Consider the following 23,193-nt stretch of genomic DNA (forward strand, 5'->3'; position numbering starts at 1 on the left):
GGCCGGAGTGAAAGAGGGTTAGACCAATCAGCGAGCGGGAGCGGGCTGGCGCGATGCTCGCCCCAGGGAAAGAGGCGGGACCAGGGCTAGTGGGGCGTGGTCTGGGCGGAAGCGCTGCGCTGATTGGTGAAGGGCAGGCAGGGGGCGTGGCCAGGGCTCCCTGAGGGCGGCGGCGGCGAGCGGGGTCCGGGAGGGTCCGGCAGCCGGGAGAGGTGCGGGGAACCGCGGGGAACGGGCTGGGGCTGTGGGACAGGGCCTGGATCCGTGAGGAGGGACCTGGGGGCCGGGGGAAGGGCCCTAGGGGCTGTGGGGAAGGAGCTGGGAGCTGTGTTAACGTGCCGGGAGCAGCGGAGCAGGTGCTGGGGGCTGTGGTGAGGCCCTCAAGGCCGAGGGTAGGAGGAGGATGGCGGGCTCTGGGATGGGGCTGAAAGAGCTGAGGGGGAACTGGAGCTGCTGCAGTTCGTAAAGTGCATTCTGGAGAGGGATGGGTGCTGAGAGACAGGGTGTGGAAGAGGGAAGAGGGGGGTCACCCTGTGCCCCTGCTTTAAACCAGCTCAGTGCTCCAGCTGGACAGGCACTGATCCCACCTCTTTTTCCTTAGACTTTCAAGTGGGGTTTCCGAAAAATCAGCACCAAAGAGCCAGGCCAGCACCTTTAGTTGCTGATTTAGTTTGGAAGAGCACGGAGCATTAACTCCCTCTCTTCATCCTTCTTCAGCATAATGGTTCCAAAGCTTGATTTCTGTAACTAGAGATGTGTTATTTTATTGGGAATAAAAAATATTCTCCCTTTTTTCAAGGATTCTGGTGGACAGTGCTTCACCCAAGCCATGGCCACACGCCTCAGATCGGTGAGTTGGGGCCTCAAATGGTGCTTGGGGAAGTTTTGTCTTGCAGAAACAAATTCATAAATATTCTGCACATCACTAGGGAAGACATGAGGCTGATCCTGCATTAATGATAATTCTGGGGAGAAAACATGATTTTCCAAGGTTTAATTTGGGTAGGTTGAATTCATACCTTAAAATCAATATAGACACGTAGCTTGGCTTGCCATAAATATTATGCTGTGCAATATCAAATTATAGACAGTTTATAATAAAATTATATATAATTGTGGCTGTCCCTGGATTCCTGGAAGTGTCCAAGGCCAGGTTTGGATGGGGCTTGGAGCACCCTGGGGTAGTGGAAGTGTCCCTGAGAAAGGTGGAATAAAATGAGCTCTAAAATCCCTCCCGAGCCAAACCAGTCTGGGATTCTGGGATTCCTTTGCAGCCTCTGCAGTGCCGTGGGGCTCAGAGGCAGAGGGCAGCATTCTGCTGCAGTAAAACTTCACTTCAGGCACATCTCAGAGCAGTTCGGGTGCTCTTGGCTCCTGGAGAGTGCACAACAATCAGGGGAATGCCAAAGCAGTGTAGGGTGGAAGGGACCTCATGGGAAGGGGTGCAGGGAGAAGGGAAATGTCCATGAGGGAGTGGCTGCCTTTGAGGACAGGCTGAAACAGTTTCTGTCAGTCCCTCAGCAGCCATCCGCCCTCTGACTGAATCCCCTCATCTTCTCCAAACCACATCTGTTTGTTGGCTGAACACTTCCAGGGCTGGGGACTCCAGACCTCCCTGGGCAGCTGTGCCAGGGCTTGGCCCCTCTTTCAGTGCAGGAATGTCCCCAGTGCCACCCTGAGCTCCCCTGGCCCAGCCTGAGGCCGTTCCCTCTGCTCCTGTCCCTGTTCCCTGAAGCACAGCCCGACCCCCCGGCTGTCCCCTCCTGTCAGGAGCTGTGCAGAGCCACAAGGGCCCCCTGAGCCTCCTTTGCTCCAGCCTCAGCCCCTTCCCAGCTCCTCTCCAGCCTCAGCCCCTTCCCAGCTCCCTCAGCCCCTTCCCAGCTCCTCTCCAGCCTCAGCCCCTTCCCAGCTCCCTCAGCCCCTTCCCAGCTCCTCTCCAGCCTCAGCCCCTTCCCAGCTGCCCCTCACAGGAGCTGCAGACCCTGACCAGACTCTCCTCTGCAAGGCCCATCCCAAATACCTGCAGCAGCTTTGATGTAACTCAGGGAGCTCCTCACGTTTCTCTTGTGGATCACCCAACACTTGGCAGCAGATCCTTTGAGGATGTGGCCTTTCAAGAGTTGTGAACAATCCCTGTCTTTGTGTGGCTCCCTCAGAGCTCTCTGCAGAGGTGGGGGTTGTGTTACAACCAGGAGTAAAACTCTCTCCAGGCAGCACAGAGCATTCTTTGTGTAACAGCTCCCTGGGACTCAGGGCCTGGATGTTCTGTGCTGCCAGTGAGGTGCTTGGGCTCAGTCCAGTCAGACGAGTGGCCAGACTGAACTCTGTTAATTAGTGACTCCAATCACTGATTTACAAAGCCTAAAGAAAGAGAAAGGGAGGACTGATGGCCCAAAAGGACAGCCCCTGCTTTTACCTGGCTGCTTTCTTGGCCCTGAGGGTCACAGGGTCTGATCATCGTGATGGTTTTATGCTCTGAGGTAGCTGTGGCAGGAGGCTGAGGCAAATCACAGAATCAGCCCAGACTCCCAGGCTGCTCTGGGGTGGGAGGGACATAAAACTCCTCCAATGCCACCCCTGCCCTGGCAGGGACACCTCCCACTGTCCCAGGGTGATCCAAGCCCCAATGTCCAGCCTGGCCTTGGGCACTGCCAGGGATCCGGGGGCAGCCACAGCTGCTCTGAGCACTGTGCCAGGGCCTGCCTGCCCTGCCAGGGAACAATTCCCAATTCCCAATATCCCATCCATCCCTGCCCCCTGGCAGTGGGAGCCATTCCCTGTGTCCTGCCTCTCCATGCTCTTGTAAACCATCTCTCTCTATCTTGCAGGCTCCCTTCACATTCTGTTTGTTTTGCTATCCAAGCACAGTTCATGGGGGCCAATCTTCTTTTCCTTCCCTCCTCCCTGAGCCTCCTGGTTGTGAGCATGAGGCAGAGTCCTTCCAGAACCCCAAAACCAGAGTGTCTGCACTCACAACTCCCTGGGACAGCACAGAGCTTTGATGTCCGAGTTCAGATTCCTCTGGTGGAGCTGCTGAGCAGAACTGCAGCTCACTGAGCCCCAGGGAAGCTCAGGCTGGTTGCTCTGTGTGTCAGGGAGGCTCTCCCTGACCTGTCCCTGTCCCTGTCCCTGCAGGGAGGCTCTCCCTGTCCTGACCTGTCCTGTCCCTGTCCCTGCAGGGGGGCTCTCCCTGTCCTGTCCTGTCCCTGTCCCTGTCCCTGCAGGGAGGCTCTCCCTGTCCTGTCCTGTCCCTGTCCCTGTCCCTGCAGGGAGGCTCTCCCTGTCCTGTCCTGACCTGTCCCTGTCCCTGTCCCTGCAGGGAGGCTCTCCCTGACCTGACCTGACCTGTCCCTGTCCCTGTCCCTGCAGGGAGGCTCTCCCTGACCTGTCCCTGTCCCTGCAGGGGGGCTCTCCCTGTCCTGACCTGTCCCCTGTCCCTGTCCCTGTCCCTGCAGGCTGGCAGGAGCTGCACTGTGATCGGGGGCTCGGGGTTCCTGGGGCAGCACATGGTGAGCAGCTGCTGGCCAAGGGCTACAGCGTCAACGTCTTCGACATCCAGCAGAGGCTTCCAGAGTGAGCAGGTGACCTTCTTCCTGGGAGACCTGTGTGACAAGGAGGTGAGCAAGGAGCAGGGGCACAGGCAGGCCTTGCACTTTTCCTTGGAAGCCTCTGAAGGAAACACATCTGGTGTCTGATGTCTGGATTCTGCTGTGAGCTGGAAAGGGCAGGACTGTGACGGTGTTCACAGGGGTCTGAGGATGAGGGGAGAGATGAGGATCTGACTCCATGTTTCACAAGGCTGATTTATTATTTTATCATATATATTATATTAAAACTATACTAAAGAATAGAAGAAAGGATTTCATCAGAAGGAAAGACTGGTAACAAAGGCTTGTGTCTGGGACAGAGAGTCTGAGCCAGCTGACTGTGATTGGCCATTAATTAGAAACAACCCCATGAGACCAATCCCAGATGCACCTGTTGCATTCCACAGCAGCAGATAACCATTGTTTGCATTTTGTTCCTGAGGCCTCCCAGCTTCTCAGGAGGAAAAATCTAAGGAAAGGACTTTTCAGAAAAACGTGTCTGTGACACAGGACTGCTTTGTGCCTGGTGCTTTGCATTACTGTTAGCTGAGATTTTACATGACATTACTGTTAGCTGAGATTTACAGGGTAATTAGAGCCCCTGGGCTAATTGCAGGGGGGCTCTCCCAGCCCTTCTCAGCTCAATGAGAATGGCACAGCTCATACTCCCAACAGTCAGGGCAGGATGAGAGGGAGCCTTGGCCATGACCTGTGTGAGACCATGTGGGAGGTGACTTTGGGACAGTCACCTGCACTCAGCCAGTACCATGGGGAGCTTTAAACCTGCTGCTTCCTCAGAGACCCAACTCCAGGGAGTCCTGAGCCTTGTGCCTGCACCTGGGGCTTGCAGGGAGTGCAGCCTGGCCAGCCTCCTGCTCTGGGAAAGCTGCCAGGATTTCTCTGGGAAGAAGAGAGGCTGTGGTGTATGCTGAGCACAGGACATTGTGGAGATCCTGGATGCCAGTCCCATCCAGCTGCCCACCTTTATGAAGGAACATGGTTTGAAATGCAGCTGTTTCCATGAAAAAAAGCTGGTTTATTTCCCTGCTGTTGTTTTCTCCTGATGGCTGTTGCTCCATTCCCTTCTGCCCCGTGTTTCCTGCAGGCTCTGCTGCCAGCCCTGCAAGGGGGTGTCTGTGGTGTTCCACTGTGCCTCACCAGCCCCCTTCCAGTGACAACAGGGAGCTGTTCTACAAGGTGAATTTTATGGGAACCAAGGCAGTCATTGAAGCCTGCAAAGAAGCTGGAGTGCAGGTAAAGCTGGAAAAGCCCTGAGAGCAGGAGGGACTGATGGACTTTGTGACATTGGCAGCACGGGCCAGGGTCAGCCTTGTCTGAGAGGGGACAAAGGGCTCTGTGATAATGAATTCCCACTTGGCCCATGAAAACCAGTGGAAAAGACTCTGGGTCTCCAGCTTGGTGTAAACTCAATCCCTGATTGCCACAGAAAACCACATTGTGATTGGAATGGAAAAGCTTCCATTAAAATCTGTCCTGGGAGAACAACACCTCACAAGTGGCTTCTTTGCTGCTTTTATAAGGGGACAGCCCAGAGATGGCTTTTCCAGCAGTGGGGATATTCATGGCATCAACTCCCTCCCTGAATTCCTCACCATGGAATGAGGAGGAGCTCACTTGTGCCATAATCTCAGTGCCTTTTGGTTTAGAAAGTCAATTGGCCACAAAAGGAAGAGCCTGAGGAAGCCAGCCTGGAATTGGAGACTGAATTTTCTCCCTAAATTACCTTGATATCCCATGAGTTTTCATTTATTTAATTTATTTCGTTTATTTTAAATTTAATTCATTATATTAATTTCTATTATTTTAATTTCATTTATTTCATTTAAGTCACCAAACAAAAACATCCAAGGTTTCTTTTTTTTTTTTTTTTTGTTAAATCCACTGTGATCTGTTACTGCCAAGATGGGCAAATCTTTGTGTAAAACACTGGGGGTGTGTTAAGTGTTCCAAGCCTCTGATTTTCCTGGAGATGTTTCCCCTGCACTGACTGCCTTGGGGTTTGTTGGAATGTTTTAATCTCCTTTGGGTAGCATTAAATGATGGGACAGAATGAATTAAAAAGGAGGAATTCTCTTACCTGCAGTTTCTACTTCTATCTTCTGTTAGACTCAGGTTATTTTCTGTAGGATCAGTTGGTTAAATATTATCATTATTATCATTATTATCATTATTATATTTACTCAGCCTTTGTAAATAATGACCCTTTTTATTTTAGGCTTTAAACAACTCTTTTCTCCCCTATCTCTTGCAGAAATTGGTGTTAACCAGCAGTGCCAGTGTGGTTTTTGAGGGCACAGACATAAAAAATGGCTCAGAAGATCTGCCCTATGCACAAAAACCCATTGATTACTACACAGAGACCAAGATCCTGCAGGAGAAGGTATTTGCCAATGGTTAAATTGTTATTTTGGGATGTATTCAATTAATAAAAAGAGAATAAAATCAAGCTGTGCCATGGATTCCCACAGAGGTTGAATGAAATGCTGTGTGACACTGCAGAGGAGGTGCCACAGGTGTCATTGCCATGGAGGAGCCACAGGAAAATCCCAGTTCTCTGCCACAGCTTTGGTTTCACAGCACTCAGGGGAGGTTTTTGTCCTCTCTGCTGCTTTTCCTGATTTTTATCCTGAATTTGGAGTTGGGAATGTGAAAAAGGCACTGAGTGAGGAGGAGAGGAGGTGGGAACGTGGCCTGAGCTGAGGGGCACAGGCCATTACTGAAAATATTCATGGTCAAAAACATCTGAGAGTTCACTGCTTTGGACACTTGCACAGCACCAATATCTGCTCTTCTCATGCTCTTACTGCTGCAGCATCTGTGGTTTAAATCTGGGGTAACAATGTTTTCAATCAAAGGCAGCAGACCTTTCCTGGATCCTTTTTCCATGGCTTGCACTCAGCTGGGGAAGAATCTGTGCTTTTTGTGCCACAAGAATTGAGAGTCCCTTCCATGCTGATGCTGACAGTGTGAGAGGCTGGAAGGAATTTCCTCCCCTGGAGCTTCATTAATTTAAATTGTGCAAACATCTGTTCCCTCCCCAGCACTTTGCAGTAACTGATAAAGGGGAAGCTGAGGAGCAGCAATCAGGGGCAGCCCCAGTGCTGCTGATTGTGGCTTTGTTTTGGGGGAAACTCAAAGGATTTTGTCTGTGCCTCCTCCATAGAAATCCCAGCAGCTGCTGGAAATGAAAACACGTGGTTTAGGAACTCCCAAGGGAATGAAATCTGCTCCAGAGCTGCTGAATGTGCTGCTGGAGCTCCAGGGAGGTGGGATCACCCCTTCCTGAGGCAGATCCAGGAGGGCTGGGGTGGGTACAGCTGCTGGGAGGGACAGAAATGGAATTCCTGAGTGTCCTCTGCTCCAGCTCCTGCACAGGGTTCATGGAATGGAGGAGCTTGGAGAGCTCCTCTGGCTTCTGGGGTGTTCCCTTCCCTTGTCAATTCATTAAGTGCTCAACCATAAAATCTGCTTTGTTTCTGGTTTTCTTATCAAGGAGAGCTGGGAAAAGAGATGAGAACAAAGGAAGGATCACTTGGAAAGACAGGAGGGGATAATAATTCTTCCACTGGTTCTTCTCAGGGAGATGGGGAGCCCCCAGCCCCTTCAGTGATCATTGTGGGATGTTGGAGCCCTGGGTGCTGAGATTTTCACACTTTCTGTGCTGCCAGGAGAACTCTGCATTGACCTGAGGCTGTGGAGAAGCTTCCAGAATAGAATGACAGAGCTGGGATTGTGGGTGTGGAGTCTGGATAGAAGTGTGTGACATCACAGGGTGGGAAACTTAGGGTTTAAGGGTTTAGAATATAGTAATATGTATAAGGCAAGATGGAGGTTTCAGGGCAGAGGCTGGTCCTCCTTTTCCACCTCCTTTTCCACCTCCTTTTCCACCTCCTTTTCCACCTCCTTTTCCACCTCCTTTTCCACCTCCTTTCCTTTCCTTTCCTTTCCTTTCCTTTCCTTTCCTTTCCTTTCCTTTCCTTTCCTTTCCTTTCCTTTCCTTTCCTTTCCTTTCCTTTCCTTTCCTTTCCTTTCCTTTCCTTTCCTTTCCTTTCCTTTCCTTTCCTTTCCTTTCCTTTCCTTTCCTTTCCTTTCCTTTCCTTTCCTTTCCTCCCTCTTTCTTTTCCACCCTCTTTCCTTTCTTTTCCTTTCCTTTCTTTTCCACCCTCTTTCCTTTCTTTTCCTTTCCTTTCTTTTCCACCCTCTTTCCTTTCTTCTCCACCTTCTTCTCCACCTTCTTTTCCACGGGTTTGGGTGGTTTTGTGTAATTGGATAAAAAAGTCCCCATTGCAGGCACAGGTGGTTGGTTATTGGGTTAAAAACAACAATAATTGAGGTGTCATTTCTTAACTGGACAGTTTATCCTTAAAAGGCCTTGTAGAGAGAGGGCTGGGGCTCCATTTTTAGTTTGTTAGAGTGAATTGCTGTAGAACTCAGGCTTTTTGAGATTGTAACATAAACAAGCATCTGAGTCCCAACAAGAAATACCATCTCCCAGTTTAATCCCAACCCTGCCAGAAAAGAAGTTAAGGCTCCACAGTGGGATGCATTGCTGAGCTCTGTTTTCCTTCTTGATTTCCTTCTCCTCTTTCCCTGCAGGAGGTGCTCAGTGCAAACGACCCAGACAACAATTTCCTCACCACTGCAATCCGTCCCCATGGAATCTTTGGTCCCAGGGACCCTCAGCTGGTTCCCATCCTCATCCAGGCAGCTCAGAGTGGCAAAATGAAGTTCATCATTGGGTGAGCAAGGCCCAGGCATTTCAGAGCTGGGGCAAAGTCAGTGCTGGATTTACAAAGCCCTTTTGGAAGGAAACAAAAGGAAATCAGTTGTGTTGTTTCTGTTATTTTTCACTTTCCATTTTTTTTTTCCTTAAAAATCCTATGGCAGGGGCTCTCTCCCTGCCATGGTGAGTGTCCATAATGCCAGAGGAATATCCCTGAGAAAAGCTGGTATGGATTGAGCTGTTAAAGAGCAGTGCCATTAATATGAGACAGCTCAGATTACTTGCTGTTAATTTATACCACTTGTGGTCTTTGAGGTTCTGGCAATTAAAATCCTTATTAAATATGAAACACTAAAAGTATGGCCTGAAATTGCAGCACCAGAGAGAAGAGGAAACTTGGGATGAATTTATCCTGCTGGAAGTCCTTTTTGCCTCAAGCAGATTCTCAGCCCAGCTTGCCTTGGGGCTAAATTCCTTTTCTGTGTGCAGGGATGGAAAGAACTTGGTGGATTTCACCTACGTGGAGAACGTGGTGCATGGGCACATCCTGGCTGCAGAAAAGCTGCACAAAGGCTCCCCCCTGTGTGGGAAGGTGAGAAGGGAGGGGAGGGAAGGGATCCCCAGCCTCTGCTGTGGAATCCATGCTGATTCCTCAGGGCCCTGCACATCATCCTGCAGGCCAGCAGCTCCAGGTTTTCCATCTGTGGGGAGCATTGAGTGCAGCCAGCTGGGCTGAGCTGGATGGATATCCTGGAATTTGCTGCTCTAAAACTCCTTGGGAAGGGCAATCCAGGCAGAACTGGGGGCAGCCAGGAGGCACACATGGAAACACAGCAGCTTTTGGGACACAATTCAGAACAGGAGGAGCTTTTCCAGGTCCTGCTGTGCTCTGGGCACACTGGGGTGTTTTAAGCTGTCTGCTCTGTGCTGTGGCAGCCAGTTTGGTTGGCATTTATGAGGAAACCTGGCCTCTGGAGTGCTGGAAGCAGCTGGTTTCCTTGGAAGAGCAGGGATTCCCCCCTCTTCACTCAGAGGTGGGCAGTGCAAAGCAGTTTGTGAGGATGGTGTGTGCTCTGGCCCAGGTCTGGGGTGTGATGTCCTCACATGAGCAGGAGAGGGGCCAGCACAGAGCCAAACCTGGGAAATCCACTGTGACAGTGGTCACAAGGATTTCTTCAGGGTGAGAGAGAGACGAGAATTTTGACCTCATGTTCAGAAGGCTGATTTATTATTTTATGATATATATGTATTACATTTTGACTATACTACAAAGAAATAGAAGGAAAAGTTCTCAGAAGGCTAGCTAAGCTAAGAATAGAAAAGGAATGAATAACAAAGGTCTGTGTCTCAGCACAGAGTGAGACCCAGCTCTGCTGTGAGTAGTCAGTAAATGCAAACATCCACAGGAGACCAATCACGGATCCACGTGTTGCATCCCACAGCAGCAGATAACCATTGTTTACACTTTGCTGCTGAAGCTTCTCAGCTTCAGCAGGAAAAAGCCTATTGGAAAAAGGCTCCCAATATTACCAGTTAGATTGTGCCTGGGCCAGTCTGACCCTCGCTGCTGGGCCAAAGGCAGCAACTGCGGTGTATCACCCCAGAGATACCTTGGCTTGCTGGAGATTGCAGCTGGGCACTGAACAAGTCCAGGCTTGTTAGGAACCCCGTTTACCTCAGGAGGAATGGCTTCAGGTGATGGTGAAGAGAAAAAGGAGAGGATTCTGCTGGAGGGTTTAATGTCCAGAGGTTTATTCCATGGTTACAGAGGTCTGAACGTGAGCAGCTGCTCCAACAGAACCCGGCTGCATGGTCTGATCACCTTTTTAGCTCAGGGACAGGGGGAGGGGAGGTACAGGTGAGCCACCAACCAGGTGAGAGGGGCAGGGTCTCAGGGGAAGATGACACCCAGACAGGCCAATGACCCCTGGGCACAGGGGCATCCTTTGAACTTGGCCAACCACACGACGCCTTGCTGGAATGTTCAGCCTGATTGACAGGACTCACTCAGCATGGGGGCAAGGGGGAAGGGAGAGAGGTATTGGCACACCTGGGGGAATGACCTGGAAGGCCAAAATGGGACATTACAGCACACCACAACAAAAGCCTAACAAAAGGATTTTAATGAAAAGATGTCTGTGACAATCCACCACGATTTTAACCCCTGGCTTCTCCTCTCCTCTCTTCCAGGCCTTTCACATCACCAACGATGAACCAATTCCCTTCTGGACCTTCATGTCCCGCATCCTGACCGGCCTGGACTACGACCCTCCCAAGTACCACATTCCCTACTGGCTGGCCTATTACCTGGCCCTGCTGCTGGCCCTGCTGCTGGCCCTGCTCAGGCCCCTGGTGACCATCAAGGCCACCTTCACTCCCATGAGGGTGGCCCTGGCTGGCACCTTCCACTACTACAGCTGTGAGAGGGCCAAGAGGGCCATGGGCTACAGCCCCGTGGTCGGCCTGGACGAGGCCATCGCCAGGACTGTGCAGAGCTACCCCAGCCTGCGCCGGGCCAGGGCCTGACTCCCTGCCTGCAGCCTCTCCAGCCTGTGGGCCATCATTTCTGACAGCCCAACGTGGAGCACAGGGCAGCAGTTCCCAGGAAAGGGGAGTTTTCTGGAGTCTCTGCTCCTCCTCCTCATCATTCCATGTGGGAGCTGTGCTGACAGTTTGTTTCTTGGATGTGACTTCGTGTTTGGAAAGTGCTGCTGAACTCTCTGGGCTGTGAATAAACACCCTGCTGTGCCCTCTTCAATCCTGAGCAGGCACACCAGCATTCCTGCTCCCTTCCCTCCACCCTTGTCCCGTGTTTTGTTGCTCTGGTGACAGCAGCCACCCCTTCCCAGAGCTGGGGCACAAACACTTCCTGGGGCTGGCTCCCCTCTGCACTTTGGCTTTGCTCTCCACAAGAGAGCCCAGTGCCAGAAAGGACTTCTGCCACCATCTCCTAAATCATTGCAGCTCTCCTGGTTTTCCCTCCATGATCAGGGGGTGGTTTGGCTTCTCCCTGAGGCAGCAGAAGGAACCCACAAGGAGTGTGTTCACTTGTGGCTTCATTCCTTTGTCCATGCAGGATTTATTTCTATTCCAAAAGAACCCAAGTAAATCACACAGAGCTGACACTGCAGCTTTGTGTCCCATCTCTGAGAGGGCAGATCCCACTCTCAGCACAAACAGGATGTAAATGATTCCCTTTTGGGGCAGGGATCTTTGGGAGCTGCCTTTGAGCAGCCCCAGCACTGTTCTGAACATCTGCAGCCCCAAGCTGCTCCTCCCTGCCCTGCCAGTGCTGCTCACAGGGATTTTTGGTGCTCTGACCACTTAGTCCATGAAAAAACCTCTTTTCCACAAGGAAATGGACACAAAGCAACAGTCCCCAAGCTATTTGCTCTGACTTGTATGTTAAATATTCTTTGCCCTCTAATCTTTCTAAGCACTTCAGTTCTGGTTTGGTTTTAAATGAGGGGTTTAGGTTTGAGCTGGAGTTTTGCCCTGTGCAAATTCCTGGATCCCTAGCAGTTCTGGTGTTTCAAATTTCAGAAGGATGGGAAATGCCTCAGTCACAGAGTTATGGAATCCCAGGATGGTTTGGGTTGGGAAGGACCTTAAAGCTCATCCCATTCCTCCCCCAGGGACACCTTGCACTGTCCCAGGCTGCTCCAAGCCCCATCCAGCCTGGCCTGGACACTTCCAGGGATCCAGGGGCAGCCACAATCTCCTTAACCTCAATGTGCTGCTATAGTCTGATTAAATATCTGATTAAATGGGTTTTATTTGAACTTCTGGCTGTTTTCTGGGGGGGAAAAACCCCACATTGGGCTTTTTTTTCCTGGCAATTTTGATTTGCTGGTTAGCAGCTGGTTTTACCAACCTTGGCCTTGCAGCAATCCCTGTCCAGGTGCTTGGGCCAGCTGCCCTCACCCTGCTGGGCACTGCCCAGCCCCGGGGCAGGGAATGGGCTCTGGTGGAAGGGGGAGGATCCAGGATTTCCCAAAGCCAAACCAGAGGTAAATCACTACATCCCTGTCAGATTATGCCCTTTTCTGACTTAGAGATGGGGCAGCTGAGAGGCATTTTTAAAACTTCTATTCCATTTTCAGTCTCATGTGAAGAGTTAGACAATACAGATGTTAAAATTCACGCTATTACAATCAGAAACTTTCTATCAAACTTTAAAAATTCTCTACAAATTCATTGCCCACACATCACCTTCAGCCTCTAGGTGGCATTTCCCAGCCCGGCAGCTCCAATGCACCCCAAAAAATGCCGTGGCTGTGCCTGGACACCAGGCAGGGCAGGGTCACTGCTCTCCCTGTCCTGGCAGGGGTGCTGAAGGCCCTGGAAGCTCAGCTGGACCAGAGAGGGGTTCAGAGAGGGGTTCCCTGTCCCAGGGGGGACCCAGAGCTTTGCTGGGCTGGGGAGCAGCACCCAGGGCAGGCTGTGCACACCTGGGCTGGGGACAGTGACAAGGTGGCACCGAGGGCTGTGCACACCTGGCTGGGGACAGTGACAAGGTGGCACCCAGGGCAGGCTGTGCACACTTGGCTGGGGACAGTGACAAGGTGGCACTGAGGGGAGGGCTGTGCACACCTGGCTGGGGACAGTGACAAGGTGGCACTGAGGGATGTACACACCTGGCTGGGGACAGTGACAAGGTGGCACTGAGGGGAGGGCTGTGCACACCTGGCTGGGGACAGTGACAAGGTGGCACCCAGGGCAGGCTGTGCACACCTGGCTGGGGACAGTGACAAGGTGGCACTGAGGGCTGTGCACACCTGGCTGGGGACAGTGACAAGGTGGCACCCAGGGTAGGCTGTGCACACCTGGCTGGGGACAGTGACAAGGTGGCACTGAGGGGAGGGCTGTGCACACCTGGGCTGGGGACAGTGACAAGGTGGCACTGAGGGGAGGGCTGTGCACACCTGGCTGGGGACAGTGACAAGGTGGCACTGAGGGAAGGGCTGTGCACACCTGGCTGGGGACAGTGACAAGGTGGCACCAAGGGCTGTGCACACCTGGCTGGGGACAGTGACAAGGTGGCACCCAGGGCAGGCTGTGCACACCTGGGCTGGGGACAGTGACAAGGTGGCACTGAGGGCTGTGCACAGCTGGGCTGGGGACAGTGACAAGATGGCACCCAGGGCAGGCTGTGCACACCTGGCTGGGGACAGTGACAAGGTGGCACTGAGGGCTGTGCACACCTGGCTGGGGACAGTGACAAGGTGGCACCCAGGGCAGGCTGTGCACACCTGGCTGGGGACAGTGACAAGGTGGCACTGAGGGCTGTGCACACCTGGGCTGGGGACAGTGACAAGGTGGCACTGAGGGATGTACACACCTGGGCTGGGGACAGTGACAAGGTGGCACCCAGGGCAGGCTGTGCACACCTGGCTGGGGACAGTGACAAGGTGGCACCAAGGGCTGTGCACACCTGGCTGGGGACAGTGACAAGGTGGCACCCAGGGCAGGCTGTGCACACCTGGCTGGGGACAGTGACAAGGTGGCACTGAGGGGAGGGCTGTGCACACCTGGCTGGGGACAGTGACAAGGTGGCACCCAGGGCAGGCTGTGCACACCTGGCTGGGGACAGTGACAAGGTGGCGCCAAGGGCAGGCTGTGCACACCTGGGCTGGGGACAGTGACAAGGTGGCACCAAGGGCTGTGCACACCTGGGCTGGGGACAGTGACAAGGTGGCACTGAGGGGAGGGCTGTGCACACCTGGCTGGGGACAGTGACAAGGTGGCACCCAGGGCAGGGCTGTGCACACCTGGGCTGGCAGCTCTCCCGGTGCAGTCAGGGAGCTGCCAGGTTCCTCTGGCTCTGAGCACTGCTGTTTCCCAAGCCCAGGCAAACAGGGAGTGCTGGATCCTGGCTGTGCCTCCATCCCTGGCCACAACACAGCAGAGCTTTGCTCCCTCCACAGCCTCTTCCAGCCCTGCTCCAGCTCCTCCTCTTGTTTTCCAGCTCTAACAGGCATAAATCCTGCCCTGGATTTTTGGGGCAGTGATGAGATCCTGCTGTTGTGCCCTGCCTGGATGTGTTTGTGTGCCACCTCTTCAGCACTGGGAGGGTGTGGAGCTGCTGGAGAGAGTCCAGAGGAGGCACCAGGATGCTCAGGGGGATGGAGCAGCTGTGCTGGGAGGAAAGGCTGAGGGAATTGGGATGGTGCAGCCTGGACAGGAGAAGCTTTGGGGTGACCTCAGTGTGGCCTTGCAGGGCCTGAAGGAGCCAACTGGAAACATGGAGAGAGACAATTTACAATGGGGGGAGGGACAGGACACACGGGAGGGTTGGATGGGATATTGGGAATTAGGAATTGTTCCCTGGCTGGGTGGGCAGGCCCTGGCACAGGTGCCCAGAGCAGCTGTGGCTGCCCCTGGATCCCTGGCAGCGCCCAAGGCCAGGCTGGACACTGGGACACCCTGGGACAGTGGGAGGTGTCCCTGCCATGGCAGGAGTGGCACTGGATGGGCTTTGAGGTCCCTTCCAACCCAAACCATTGTGGGATTTTTATGGCTTCCAGTCTGTATTATGTGTGTCAGCAAGCAGAGGCTGTGAAGCAAAATTGCCATTATCAAACTTTCCTTCCAAACATGCAGGATCACATGCAGGTGCAGTCTGTCCCTGTCAGAACACTCAACACGAGCTCCCCACGACTTCAAAGAGTTCCCTGGAGCACTCTCATCAAACTCCTTATCTCCCTCTCTCTGCTTCCCTGGCTTTTCCTGCTGCAGCTCCTCATTTTGCTGACCTGAGATTGGTTTTGGCTCTGGGAGAGATAAGGAGAGATCTTCTGTTGCTTATCCTGGAGAAGGGAGAGGGAGGGAAGGGAGAGGGATTACAAGTGCTTTTCTAGGTGGGGTTAAGGTGACCAAAACCTCCATTCCCCTCTTACAGGGATTGCAAAGGGAACTTGCTCAGGAGGATTGACCAAGGAATTCCTTTCAGTGCTGCCCTTGGAACGTGGGGGAAGCCTTGGTCCAGACACACCTCCAGAGAGGAAAAAGGGTGGCTTGGATGTAATTACCAGAAATAGGTAAGAGGAAAAATGGATGAATGCAGGAAGAAACGACTCTGCATGTCCAGGGAGCAAAAAGGCTCAGGGGGCACTGCAGGGGTATGCAGGAGGTGTCCAGGGCCGGGCTGGGAGCAAGCTGGGGCAGTGGAAGGTGTCCCTGCCCATGGGGTGGAACAGGAGGGGCTTTGAGCTCCCTTCCAAGGCACAGCATTCCACGGTTCAGTGAGGTTTGGGAGCAGTGTGCCACGTGCACCCTGCAAGCACTGGGGGATCCCAGACACAGGATCCAGGCCTCGCTGCAGGGCTCCAGCTCAGCGTTTCGGGGAGCTGTGGAAGGGGTGTTTTCTGTGCCAGTACACCCAGTTACCCCCATGTGCTGGTGGCAGGGAGCACAGGACATTCCCACAGCCCCAGCCGGGGCGGGCTGGGCTGGCTCTGCTTCCCGGGAGAATTCTCTCCCGGTTTCGCTGTGCTTGTGCAAGCCCCGGGCCGGTGCCAGGCCCACGGGGGAGAGTGGTGCAACCCTGCCCTGTCAGGGCAGGGGGAAGAGCAGCTTGTTTGCCTCAGAGCCTTGTTTGCAGGGAGCTGGCCGAGCTGCTGAGGATAAATCAGCATCTCCTGCTTGCGCCACAGCGGCTTTGGGTGTTGTGGTGGCACCGCGGTGTCCCCGCCACAGTGCTGCCTCTGTCGTGCCCCAGCTCTGCTGACAGCACCACTTTGTGTTGTGCTGGCACTCCTGAGCCCCAGGAGTGCAGGTGTGTCCCTGAGCACGGGCAGGTTGCTGTATTCCTGCAGGGAATCCTTGGGACACACAATGCCCTGCTGCCACCTGCTATTAGGAAGGTGAGGCCTGGCGTTCTGGCAGAGCTCTGCAGTGACACCTCATGAAAAACCAGTTGGATTCCCTTGTAACAAATGGGTGTAGTGGTTTTACACCCTGCGACTCATCACGGCTGGGCTTGGGGCTGGTGGCACCTCTGCAAAGCCCTGGGCACTGCAGGGATCCTGCCCTGCCCTCCCTCTCAGCATCAGGGAGGGGCTGCACAGAGTGCAGGAAATGTTCCAGGGCAGCTCTGGGCTCTGGAGTGGGCTTGGTGGATTCCTCACCACCAGAAAATACATACCAGAAAATGTTACAGGATGTTGCTGTAGCTGTTCAAACACAGGCTGGGCTGTGAGGCTCTCTGGGCAGGAATCACCTTTGCCATAGGAATGATTTGGTAAAACCCCCTTGCCATGGAATTAGCTGCCTGCATTTCCAGGCTGGAGCAGGTTCCCTGCAGACACCCCTGTTCCTGCAGGAATGAGCTGTGGGGTTACAGCTCTTGGCACCCAGCTGCCCTGGAAGTGGCAGAACAAGGATCAGTCAGTGCCAGCTGTGGGGCATCCTCATGAGAAAAGGTCTTTGTGCTTTCCTGGGAGAGCAGATCCCATGAAAATCCATTTCCTGGTGAAGTCAGATATTCCAGGCTGAAATTTACTTGGTAACAAGAATGTTTTTAACCGAAACTGGGGGAAAGACTCTGTTTTCTTGCTCTCCCATGCTGCAGGAGTGTGTGTGTGTCCCTGGAGAAGCTGGGGGGGATTCAGGACCTTGCTCCTGCTCTGGGCTCAGGCACAGCTTTACCTGAGCCTTGGCTCATGGCTGAGGAGGGGGCCAGGCCTGCAGGGTGGGGGTTCAAGCCAGATCCTCTTGGTTTTAATCAGATTCGGTGGGAAAATGGAAAAATTCCCCTCTTGGATTCTGCTCAGGTTGGGTGAGTACAAAGGGCTTTTTGTGTTGCTGACTTCAGCACGCTCAGGTTTCCTCCAGAGGTGTGCAGGGCTCCTGTGCTGCTCCAGGTGGGGCTGCTCCTGCCAGGAAGACCAGACTGGTGTCTTTCCTGGGGCATCCTGAATTTGGCAGAGATGAATCCCACTGTGAGCAGCTCCCTAGCAGAAATCCAGAGCCCATCCCTGAGCCTGTGGCAGAAGCTGTCAGCTCCTTCAGGCCCTGCAAGGCCACACTGAGCTCACCCCAAAGCTTCTTTTCTCCAGGTGAACAATCCCAGCTGAGCTGCTCCATCCTCTGCCCATCCTGGAGCTTCCTCTGGGCTCTCTGAGCAGCTCCAGGTCCCTGCTGTGGTGGCCCAGGGCTGGGGTCTCACTGAGGGGCAGAACCCAAATCTCTTTGCTGCTGCCCACACTGTGGGGATGCATCTCCTGAGCCAGCAGTGACCCCTGGGTGCTGCTCCGGCAGCTCCTCATCCTCTCAGTGTTTGATGCTGACGTGCTCATCACAAATACCTTTTATTTTTGCCTGGTTTTTGAACACTCGGCATGGAACGGTGTGTTCCCACCGGGAAAAGCAGAGCCTGGGTGTCCGTGTGGTGCCGGTGTACCTGCAGGGCTGGCCGGGCTGGGCTGGGCTGTTACTCACGGCTGTTTCAGGGAGAGCCGGGACAAACCTTCAGCAAACGCTGCCGTGACTCAGGGCCTACCGAGAACAAAGCTGCTCTGTCAGCTGCAGCCCTGGAGCAGGGCATGCTGCCCAGGAAGGGTCCGGGCTGTGTTTTCCAGCCCGCTTTGAACCATTCCGGTTCCCTGAGCCGGACCCCGAGCCCGCCCCGCCGCGAGGGAGCTCAGGGCGCGGCCCTGGGAGCAGCCCCGCTTATCTGAGCCGGGATCAGCGCAGCCACCGAGCCCGGCTCAGCTCAGCCCGGCTGCTGCTGAGCCCCAGCAGATCCCAGGGCAAGATCTGGGGCGGCAGGAACGCCGCAATGCCTGAAAATCCCTGATGTCATCCTCACTGTGCTGCTGGGAGCCAGGGCTGGGCCATCGGCCCTGTTCCAGCACATCCCCATGGCATAGAGTGGGATGGGATGGGATGGGATGGGGATGGGGATGGGATGGGATGGGGATGGGATGGGATGGGATGGGATGGGATGGGGATGGGGATGGGATGGGATGGGATGGGGATGGGATGGGGATGGGGATGGGGTGGGGATGGGATGGGGATGGGGATGGGGATTGGGATGGGGATGGGGATGGGGATGGGGATGGGATGGGATGTTTGCCCATCATCCCACAGCAGGAGCTCTCATTTCCAGCTGCTACAGGCTTAGCGTTACCTGTGCTTGAACTGGGGACAGGGGATCCTGGTGGGGGCTTGGTTGGGGCTTCATCACCTCCAGTGCTGGAGGAGGCCATGGAGCTGCTCCCAAGGCCTGGAGCCGGGCTGGGAGAGCTGGGGGTGCTCACTTGGACAGGAGAAGCTCCAGGGAGAGCTCAGCCCCTCAGGGCCTGAAGGGCTCCAGGAGAGCTGGAGAGGGACTGGGGACAAGGATGGAGGGACAGGACACAGGGAATGGCTCCCAGTGCCAGAGGGCAGGGCTGGATGGGATATTGGGAATTGGGAATTGTTCCCTGGCAGGGTGGGCAGGCCCTGGCACAGGTGCCCACCCTGGATCCCTGGCAGTGCCCAAGGCCAGGCTGGACATTGGGGCTGGAGCAGCCTGGGACAGTAGAAGGTGTCCCTGCCATGGCAGGGGTGGCACTGGGTGGGCTTTCAGGTCCCTTCCCACCCAAACCATTGTGGGATTCTCTGGTTCTTCCCACGCTGTGGCAGTGCCAGGCTGATGTCCTGACTCCTCAGGACAGCTCCAAAGCCCCAGCCCCACTGCCAGGCTCTGGGGATGTGCAGAACGGGAGTCCCAGGCTCTGGCTGTGCCAGGCTCTGGCTGTGCCAGGCTGTGCCCACGGCCGGCCCTGGGGACTGTGTGGTGACTGGAGCAATTAGAAAGGGAAATCAAATGAGGACGAGCGGAATGCCCGGCCATTTCCTGTGGGATTATCACACCTGTGGGCCTTGGTAATGAGTCCCAAGGAGACAACCAGTGTCGAGGGCTAATTACAGCCCCGCTGCTCCCTGATGCCGCCCGGGCACCACTGCTCCCAAGCGGCTCCGAGCAGCATCGGGGGTCCCGCTCCCCCTGCCTGGGGCAGAGCTCGCTCCGAGCAGAAATTCCGTGGGGTGAGAGCTGGGGGGCTGCTCGGGGCTGTGCCAGGCCCCACGGGGCCGGGGACCGTGGCATTGGCTGGGGAATGCCAGGAATGCAGAGCGGAGCCTGCAGGGAGGGGAGCCCGTGCCGCCGAACGGAGAAACCTGTTTGATTCCCCTGCAGGGCCAAACACACCCAAGTCTCCTCCTCAAAACAAGGCTTGGCTTCCCGGGGCCGGCCCTCCCGGCAGGTGGGGGCTCAGGTGTGCCACAGCCGTGCCAGGCCCGCCGGGACAGGGACAGGGACAGCTCCGAGCCGGGAACCGCAGGTGGGACCGGGGACGGGAACGGGGCTGGTCAGGGGGGGAGAACAGAGGGCTGCCCTGCCCTGCCCTGCCCTGCCCTGCCAGGGACACCCAGACACCCAAACCCTCCTGCCCCGTGGAGCTGGAGCTGTTCGGGGGTGTCTCGGATCAACGCGGGGCTCTGCAGGGACGGCTGGGGCTCCTGCAGGCACCGGCTGGGGCTGAGGTTTGGCTCTCCCCGCGGCTTTGTTGCACCTGTCTGATCTCAAATTCCCTCGCTGCCCACGGCTCCACATGCTCCCAAAGCCCTTTTCCCCCTGGATTTCCGCCCCGGGACGGGTCTGGGTGTGGGCAGGGTCGGGAAAACTCCGGGGAATTCAATCCTGTGACCCCGAGAGCCTCCGCAGAGCTTTGGGGATCCCCAGCTCCTCCTGCCTCCCCTGCCAGGGCTCCCGGGAGACACAGGGGCTGCAGGCAGAGATTTGTGCCTCTCTGCTGCTCTGCCTTGTTTTGTTTCTGCCCGAATCGGTGAAATCAGCACCCTGGGAAGGAGTGGCAGAGCTGGCACGGAGGACAGAGCACCTCCCTCTGTCCTTGCTTCATCCTGGGAATGTCATCCCCATTTCCCCGTCCCTGCCCTGCTCAGGGCAGACCCCACAGAGGAGGATGAGCTGTGCTCACCTGGGCAGGGATGTCCTTCCTCCTCAGCTGGACCTAGAGGTTTTCTTTAGGATATTTTATTACTTTTATTAGAAACTCAGTTTATTTTATTCATCCAGCCAATGACTCAGTATATTTCTTCCCCAAAAAATGTACCAGGACTTAAGTGGAAGTCCCAATTTCCACAAATGGCAGATTTTAGCTTTCTTTTACAAAAAAAAAGTTGTGTTTTATGGCAAAACTTTGTGGTGTCTGTGTGACGTCGTGTGGCTTCAAGGAGCTTTTGTCCTGCTCTGTCTGTGGGTCGGTGACACAAACACAAAGCTCCACCTTTGAAACAAAACCCATTTTCCTTCCTTTTTCCTTTCATCTTTGAACATCAAGGCTCAAGGTCAGCGATGTGTGGGTGTGGCAAACGTCCTGCACATCCTTCCTTTCAAACCCAGAAATTAGCTGAGCAATTAGGAATTAATTCCATGTAATTAGAGCAATGAAACTGCACACCCAGGATGGTGAAAATGACCCGGGAATTTCTGGCAGTGGCAGGGGGGAGCTGTGCCAGGGTGGTCCTGCATGGGCAAGGCTCAGGAAATTCGTGCCACCCTTCCCTGCCCTCAGCAGCTCCAGGCTGTGCCAGCTTCAGGAGAATCTGATGTTTTTGTGGGATATGTGGTTGTGAGAGAATGAAAGGAAATTCTAACTGGGCATTTGCAGCTTTTCACACATTGTGAGGTCTGGGCAGGGTTCCCCCCTCCAGCTGCAGGTTTCCATCCCTTTTTCCCAAGTCTGGGGGAAAAGAGACCTTCACTGTGCTCAGGTGATGGAGGGAAGATCCCAAGGGAATGTGGTGCTGGGATGAGGCTCCTCAGAGCCCCCAGGCTCTGCTGCAGCCACAGGGGGATCAGGACAGAGCTTCAGGACAGACACCACAGGAATTTCCCCATGGAAAGGGTGCCCAGGGAGGCCTGGAGTGCCCGTCCCTGGAGGTGGGGATGGGGCACAGGTTGGATTTGGTGATCCCAGAGCTCTTCTCCAGCCTCAGGGACTCTGGGATTGGGAGTGCTTCTGGCTCATGAACCAGGCAGGCGTGAGCTGTTGCGTTGCACAATCCCAGAAGGGTGGATTTAATGTTTGATTGAAGGTTGCCTGGACTGTTTCAATTATTGAATTCCTGATTGTTTATAGCTTGACTTCAGAAATCTCCTGGTGCTTCTTAAATATCCCCAATGTTTATGGAACAGCATCAGTGTTAAACAGTCACTGCCTGGAAAAAGGGAAAGGCAGCAATAAAAAGCTGGTCCTTCAGAGCAGCTGAGCATTGTCTAAAATCTGGAATCCCAGACTGGGCTGGGTTGGGAGGGACCTTGGAACCCACCCAGTGCCACCCCTGCCATGACAGGGACACCTCCCACTGTCCCAGGCTGCTCCAATGTCCAGCCTGGCCTTGGGCACTGCCAGGGATGCAGGGGCAGCCACAGCTGCTCTGGGCACCTGTGCCAGGGCCTCAGACTGGGTCTGGGCCTTCAGAGGCTCCCTCAGAACCTCCCCCTCCAAAGAGAGCCCCTGTGTGCAGGAGGTGCTCTGGGACCCTCAGGTGCAGGCTGTGAGCTCCCAATGCAGCCTGAGGTGCAATTGTCCCTGGTGCCCCCAGGAGCAGACAGCAGGACAGGAATGTCCATCCCTCCCCCAGGAATGGGATGGACTTCAAGTCTGAGCTCAGGGAGGAACTAAATCCAGCTTTAAATTACTGACTTAAAAATGGCACAGCCACTGGCCCAGGGGCTGCTCCAGCAGGGGCTGGGGATGGTCTGGAAGGGGTCAGGGTGGGTCTGGCAGGGTTTAAGGTGGGTAGGGTTCCTTCCAGCTCCTGCTGTCCCCTCTCAGCCATCAGGTGTCAGGTGACATCATTGCAGAGCAGGGACAGGGTTTGCATTGTGGGCTCGGCTGGTGCACGGAAATTCGAGTCTGTGCCCTCTTGGGAGGCGCCTGCTGGGCCAGGTAACCCGTGCCAAAGGAAAAGGAAAAGCCTTCTCCCCCTGCTCCCCTTCCCGGGGGTGTCCAAAAGCTGGGCTCCAGCTGCTGAGGGCCACCAGATTGGTGCTGGAACCCTGGGGGCTGAGAATTTCAAAATTTCTGTGCTGCCAGGCACTGACCCCCAGGAGAACACTGCATTGACCTGAGGCTGTGGAGAAGGCTTCCAAAATTTAATGATAAAATTGAGATTATAAATTTGAATAAAAGTGTGTAATATCACATAGTAGAAAACTTAATACTTTAGAATATAATAATATAATTATATATATATAACAAATTTGAAGTTTTAAAGCAGTAGCTAGTCCTTCTTCACCTTCTTCATGCGTTTAAGAAGCATTGTGTAATTAGATAAAAAGTCCACATTACAAACCACAAGTACTTAGCTATTAAGTTAAAAATAAAAATAATTGTAGTGTAATTTCTAAATTAGACAGTTTATCCATAAAAAGCCTTATAGAAAGAAAAATACAACTCAATCTTTTTAGTTTGTTAGTAAAGTACTATAAAACTCACAACTTATAGATATATATATGTATATAAATGTAGTATATATATAAGTAATATAAACAGTATGTATAAAATAATATAAATAAAGTAATATAAATAATAAAGTAATATAATAATAAATATAATAATTAAATAATAAACATAATAAATATAATAAAGTAATATAAATACTTTAAAATAATAAGGTAGTAAACATCTAAGTTAATAATAAACATCTAAGTCCAAACAAAAAATACCATCTCACACATTTAATCCCAACCTTAAAAAAAAAAAAAGGAAAATTAAAAAGCAGCACAAGATCCCCCCTTGCCCATGGAGTGGGGACCTGGCCTGGAGCTGGGCCTGGAGGCCAAAA

At 53.8% G+C, this 23,193-nt stretch overlaps 1 protein-coding gene across 1 annotated transcript; it reads left to right on the forward strand.

The window, feature by feature from the left end:
* Positions 1 to 143: 143 nt before the first annotated feature.
* Positions 144 to 12,113, forward strand: NSDHL (NAD(P) dependent steroid dehydrogenase-like). Its single transcript, XM_058032639.1, is given in 12 exon segments — positions 144 to 212; positions 800 to 850; positions 3,456 to 3,507; positions 3,510 to 3,562; positions 3,564 to 3,617; positions 4,693 to 4,713; positions 4,715 to 4,756; positions 4,758 to 4,841; positions 5,860 to 5,988; positions 8,205 to 8,347; positions 8,821 to 8,923; positions 10,522 to 12,113. Coding segments are annotated over 11 exon segments (1,038 nt in total). The 5' UTR covers positions 144 to 212; positions 800 to 829; the 3' UTR covers positions 10,858 to 12,113.
* Positions 12,114 to 23,193: the final 11,080 nt, after the last annotated feature.

Source organism: Melospiza georgiana, chromosome 12 (assembly GCF_028018845.1).
Source record: "Melospiza georgiana isolate bMelGeo1 chromosome 12, bMelGeo1.pri, whole genome shotgun sequence".
NCBI lineage: Eukaryota > Metazoa > Chordata > Aves > Passeriformes > Passerellidae > Melospiza > Melospiza georgiana.